Below are 6,587 nucleotides of genomic sequence, written 5' to 3'. Positions count from 1 at the left end.
CTGTGCATGGAGGAAAGTCTCAAGGCCAAGGGAATTCAAAGGGCAGTATCTTCAAGAACATTTCTTGAGATACTCAGACTACAGAATGCTGTATAAGAATTCAGTATGGAATGTATAGGATTCTGTAGTAAATCCTTACCTTGATCACTGTCCTCTGAGACGAGCTCTGCACTGTGTGGTGTATGTTCTCACCAGTGCTGGCCAGGGTCCATCTGCTGATTCAGGAACAGAGATGTTGCTCTGGAGGTATCCGCCCACCACAGCTTTTCATCAAGGGTGGCAAGCACCCAGATAAGCTCTCATGCAGATTGATAAAAAGTGCAAGAGCCTTCCTCTGGTGACATACAAGAGGTTTCAGAGACCCGCGTAAGTCAACCCTACACTTTAAAAGCTCTTTATTTTAAGATACAGGATTTTTTTTATATATATATATATACACATTAAAAAAATAAGCATTTGAAGGTGTAGTTATTTTTAGTAAATAAGTAGCAATCAGTATGTACAGTATCAGAACTATAAAAACAGCTGATCCAGCTTCTGTTGAGAGCTATAGCAAAGCATTTGTTATTTCAATGGGAGCAGAATCATGCTCTTATTAAGCATTTCTTGCCTTTTGTTTGGTTTTAATAATGTCTATTTACGTGTTCTTTTATTCTCCATTCTTTTATTTCAGTCAACTGGAATTCATCAGATGCTTTGCTCATACTGGATAGAGGATCCAGTGCAGATAGTGTTCTCTATACTCAGATTTCCCTGTAATTATTTTTTCTCTGTCTACAGCCTGGAACTAGACCAAAACTGCCAATTTGACTTCACAGCAGTCTATGATGGCCTCACCACTAACACTGGCTTAATAGGAAAAGTATGTGGTCGTGCTCAGCCCACATTTGAATCTTCTTCAAATGTTATGACAGTGGTGTTGTCTACAGACTATGCCAACTCCTACAGAGGATTTTCTGCTCAGTATACCAGCACTCCGCTGCCAGGTCCTGTGGAGCCCAACAGTAAGTACACTTGCTAGATGAATAAGATGCTGTTTCTTATTCTTACATATGATTCTTCCCTTATAAATATCGAAAAGAACTGATGGTTGAAGAGTTAAGCCTTTTTATTGGTAGTCATTAACCCTCCTTACATACAAAAATCCCACATTAGTCTCACCTATAGAGCCTAAGTTATTACCTGACCCATCTGCGAAAGAAAGCCTGTTCTTTCACTTTTTGGTCCTTTTTCTGGCCAGCACCACTGAAAATCTGGATTTTTCCTTCTTTGGACAAAGCAGGCATTGTTACCATCCTAGAGGTGTAAAGATAAAACTTTTTCTGACTGGTTAGTTTAAATGTTTTTGTTCCCCGAGATACCAGTGCAGACCATTTTCCTGAGTCAGTCAAACAGGGTTTAGGTGTGTTGTAATTTCCTCTCCCCCAGAGCTGGACCATTTTCCTTACTGGTTCCACACATTTGCATGCCCATCTTCTCATTAACTGAGGAAAAGGAGCCTCTAAAGCCTCGATGTCTGACATAAATCGATTTCCTCACCCACTATTCTACACTAGCACTTTGATTCTTTTTCCCTTTTATAAAGGCTGCAATTCATTCTGTTACTGGGTTTAAAATTAAACTTTCAGCATGAGTTTTACATGGTATTGCTTATCTAACATTTTTTTAAGTTGAGCATGAAATTTTGTTCTGGCTTCTGCATGACCTCAAATGCACATGAGCTGTTTTAGACTGACAAATCAAGAACCATGCAACAGGTTCAAGGATCTAGACCAACTGAGAAGTGACCGCAGCACAGTTTGTGGTAACGTTTCTTGTTCTGTTTTTTTTTTTTTTTAAATTTCTCTTTCAATGGCAGCATTCCTTACATGCTCTTCAGATAGAATGAAAATTGTTCTCAGCAAGTCGTATCTGGCTTCCCTTGGTTATAATGAAACTCACCTACAGCTGAATGATCCATCTTGCCATCCAGTTGTAACAGCCTCAGTGATCTTTTCCTTCCCATTAGCCAGCTGTGGAACAACTAAAAAGGTAAAGGGGGGGAAAATTTATGTGAAGCTAACAATAGCTTATGAATGACAAGAGCTTGTAAGAGCAGCTTATGAATAGCACGTGAACAAGCTAACAGCAGATTTACTTTCACTTAGCTCATCTAATTGCATGTTTCCAGTTTTGAAGCAGAAAGAACATTTTTCCTCTTTAAGAACCTGATGATCAATGAGCCTTTCAAAGGAAGTCCAGGAGAATCCACACAAATTAACCCCAAATGTTTCATTCCCTCTCCAACCCAGGTTATCAGAAGTAGCACGTTAGGTATGTAACTTAAACATGCTCTGCAAGTGATACAGCTGGCACTTATCCTGGAGTCACAAGGAAAAGGGAAAAACCCTACAATGTGAAGATTCCCAAGAGCTAGTTCATAGCATTGTTTTGATAAGGGTGACTGAAGCATAGCTTTGGTACTTTCCACGCTCCATGCGGTATTCCTTAACATTTTTGCTGCATGGGTTGGTTCAGTGTTTTGAAAAAACAGGAGGAGTGTTGATAATGGTTTTTTGTTTGCAACCTGTTTCACATTTCAAAGGTATCTTGAGCCTCTGATAAGCATAGCTCGGCAGCTTTGTAACTTTAGTACAATTGTTTTCAACTGCACTGCTCATTTAATCACAACTGAGCCCTTCACATGATTCTTTTTTACAGGATGATGGTCAGAGCATCACTTACACCAACATCATCTCTCTCTCTGCAACTGGCGGCATTATCACGCGTCAAAAGAGCATACAGATTATTGCAAAATGCAAAATGGAAAACAATTCAACCGTAGAAGCCATTTACATAACGAAAAATAATATAATCCAAAACACAACCAGTGTGGGAAGATACAATGTTAGCATATCATTCTATGATTCAGATTCATTCTCCAAGCCTGTACTTCAGTCCCCATATTATGTAGACTTGAACCAAACTCTTTTTGCTCAAGTCAGTCTTCATTCCAGCGACCCAAATCTTTTGGTCTTTGTTGATACCTGTATAGCATCTCCACAACCTGATTTTGGATCACTAACATATGACTTAATCAGAAGTGGGTAAGACCCTAAATTATTTTATGAGTGTCTCCTAATATGTGAGGAAATATAACCTAAATGTCAACCATAGTTCTTTTGCTTTTGTCTCTCTTCCACTTATCTTCTTTAGTCGACAGTGGTATGGAAGCATAAGTTTCACAGAAATTTAAAGGCGTTACATGAACAGAGCTAGGAAAAACAAGCAATACACTGCACTGGGAAGAGGGAAAAAGAGCACATCATTGTACACCCACATGTAAAAATAATGCCCTAGTTAAACACTGTGGTTAGTTAACAGTAGTTAGCAAGAATGATTATTTTATATGGACTACTTTAACAGATCTGTAAATTCTGTTGCAGCTGCAATAAAGATGACACTGTGGTAACCTACCCACCACTTGAACACTATGGAAGATTCAAATTTAATGCCTTCAGGTTCCTGCAAAGCTTTCCATCAGTTTATCTCCAGTGTGATATTTTAATTTGTGACAGCAACAACGCAAACTCTCGCTGTACCGAAGGCTGTATCTCCAGGCAAAAAAGAGCTATTTCTTCATACATGTGGAAAACTAATACCGTAGTAGGTCCCATCCGCCTGAAAAGAGATCTCAGGTCTGCTGATCACTCAGGTAAGAGGAATACGTAAATTAAGCACCTGATTAAGCTCCTCCTTGGTGTAAATCCATTACCTTCGTTCCACTAACGAAATAAGTGAATTACACTAGTTCAGAACTAACATGGCATCAGAGCAACAAGGTTCAACAGAAGTTTGTGTTTTGTGAGATCACAGATATATTTTTCAAACAGACAGACCGATGGCCTTTTGTATTAAGGTGTGTTCTTCGAAGTAGAAAAAGGAGCACTCACTCCTAGTTACAAAACTAGTGTATGCAGGATCCGACTATGTATTTAGAAAAAGTTATGAAAGGCAAGAGACTTCAGATTTTCAAATGTGACTTTTTTGATGAAGCATACCAGGGCTCATTTCGCAAAGCCACAGACTACTTAAAAAGCACATTCCAAATCATAGTCAAGCTTTGTTATAACCTGTGTATCTTCTAACAGTCCACTCAGTTTCACTCAGTTTTATTTGTTGGTACTACAGAAAAGCTATGCCAGATGATAAACATAGATGACTTACTCCATGCTAGGTTAAATCCTCACACTGTATGTATTGCCTATTAGAACAAAAATATGAAGAGGACAGCCACTGGAGCAGAAATCAAAAGCACCATTCTTTTAACTTAGAGCTGCAAAGCTGTTTATAAGACAACTAAGCTTTAGTGCCCCAATCTGACACATTCTTTAGCACAATTTGCAGTCTGCTCTCCAGTGGTCTAGATGAGTACTGAGCGCTAATGTAGAACAGACTGCAAAATATGGAAAAGCAATTTTAAAGGGCTTGTATTGTAATGCCCACTACACCCATTGTTCTAACTTTTATTGAGCACAAAGCTTCACCTGAGGCACATTGTGCCACATGCTTCCAGGTGTCAGATCTAAGAAGTATTTAGCATTAATCATGCTCTTAATAGTGATAAACGTTTTCTTCCTTTTTAAAATAATTGTTAACCTCTTTGAGCTCTAGCAGCATTTTAAACATGTTCCCATTTATTTCAATAGTGAAAGATTTTGCATCCATATGCTAGAAACTGGACACATCTATAATGTGAAAAGGATTCAAGTGCAAATAGATCACACTCAAAGTATTATAAAACATAGATTAATTCTCACAGTACCTTTCACAATTTACAGAAAAAGAGTTTTACCAAGGACCAGCTAGTAAACTATTAGAAGGGACAGGGTTAGAACCACGAGTTTCTTTTTTGCCCAGCTTTGCTTCAGCAATACGTCTCCTATCTATCCGGTTCTAAAGGTAATGACAGCACTGCTTGGCAGAAACTTGGCTGCAGCAATGCCAAAGAATGTTAACATTGCGATGCTCTTCTGCAGAATTGTTTTATTACAAATTTTTACAACTCGTCGGCACTACAGATTCAGAATTTGCAATCGGTATGGGTCAACTCCTCAGAACCAAAATATCTGCAAAAATGCTTATTTAATTTTAACTGAAATGACGTGGTATTCAAAACTTTAAGCATCCCACTTTCTTTTTTCTCTACACAGAATCCCTTGCTAAAGCAGATGCTGAAGAAACCCCAAACCTGCAACAATACAGTTTCTACACTCTGTCGTTTGTGGTTTTGGTTTCAAATATTATCATTGTGGTAGCTGTGATACTAAAATATCACATCAAATGCCAAGCGGGATATGGCTACCAAAAAATCCAGAGCTCACATTAACTACTTCAGGATATTTTGAATTTGTGTTAACTTCTATTCAGATTTGTCACCCAAAGAGGAGAGAGAGAAAAAACCCAAACCAGGCAAAAATCAATAAACTAACAGCCTTGGAATACAACAATGCTTGGAAACATATTTTAACTTTTTTTGTTATTAAAAAAATCTCTCAACCTAGCACTGTATCTTAAATCACTGAGTTGAAAAACAATATGAGTGTCTACCTCAGGGTGTTTCTTAGAAAGCATCAAAAAAACTAACTTTACAGGTATAAAGTGACTTGTAAAGTACAAGATAATTTAGGTCCTTTTTTCTTCTTCTTAAAAAGAAAAATCTTTTTAACTTTTCAAATCACTTCGAAACTGCACCTGGCATGAGTTAAGCTGAGGGACAACTGCGAGATGTCTGTTCAAAGCAAATTATCCTCTCTTCAAAATCTACTCCTGTGGGTTGCTACCATCAAGATCTGACAGTCTTCAAAAGACATCGGTTTTCCTGGAGAAGAAGAAAATACTAGGTAGACTAATAAAGATACTGGATTGTACTTGCCTATGCTGCTTGTTCAATCAACGCTTGCTTCCCCATCAATAGCTTTTGCTCAACACATTTTAAGACATCGAATACAACCAATGTCTGCGCACCCAACTTAGGAGTTTACCATTAAGTCCCTATACAGTCCAAGTTAAAAGGTACACCCCAGAATTCAAAGAGCAATAAACAGAATGAAGTATGAAGCTTGACCTTCCACAAAAGAGGGACTTCGAGTCACATTTCTACCTCCCCACATGACAGCAGAACTGATCCCAACAGGTTAAAGTAAATATGATGCAATAAGGCTACTTCTCTGGCCTAAGGTTGGTGAAATGCAGCAGATCCTACCCCAGCACATTCTACCTGGCAACGAGGTTCCCCTTGAGAAGAACCACGAATGAAGTACTTACATTTCTTAGGATAATGAAACATGGCTAAATACAAGTCTGCTAAGTATACATTCATTTCAGTTGTTCCTGCATGGCTCAATTAATTTAGGAGGGGAAAGTATAATGACAGTCTTGTTTTAGATATCACTTAAGGAGCCTAGATTCCTAACTTAGGTGCCTGTACAACCAAAGAACCCAGGCTGGGGTTCAAGTTAGCCTGTCTCTCCAAACCTGACTGCTTAAACAGTTTAAGTTAGGCAATGCCAGTACTATCCTTCCTTTTATAGATGGAGTAACAAACC

The 6,587-nt window shown here is 38.4% G+C and overlaps 1 protein-coding gene across 1 annotated transcript in view; it reads left to right on the top strand.

The window, feature by feature from the left end:
* Window positions 1-3,711, top strand: part of LOC103918647 (deleted in malignant brain tumors 1 protein-like) — an 85,215-nt gene extending 81,504 nt beyond the window's left edge. The window contains 4 exon segments of the mRNA XM_009326027.1: window positions 781-1,004; window positions 1,859-2,031; window positions 2,701-3,086; window positions 3,426-3,711. Of these exon segments, the coding sequence (XP_009324302.1) occupies window positions 781-1,004; window positions 1,859-2,031; window positions 2,701-3,086; window positions 3,426-3,711 (1,069 nt within the window).
* Window positions 3,712-6,587: the final 2,876 nt, after the last annotated feature.

Source organism: Pygoscelis adeliae, unplaced genomic scaffold (genome assembly GCF_000699105.1).
Source record: "Pygoscelis adeliae isolate BGI_AS28 unplaced genomic scaffold, ASM69910v1 Scaffold4, whole genome shotgun sequence".
NCBI lineage: Eukaryota > Metazoa > Chordata > Aves > Sphenisciformes > Spheniscidae > Pygoscelis > Pygoscelis adeliae.
This window is presented reverse-complemented; position numbering and strand designations above follow the sequence as displayed.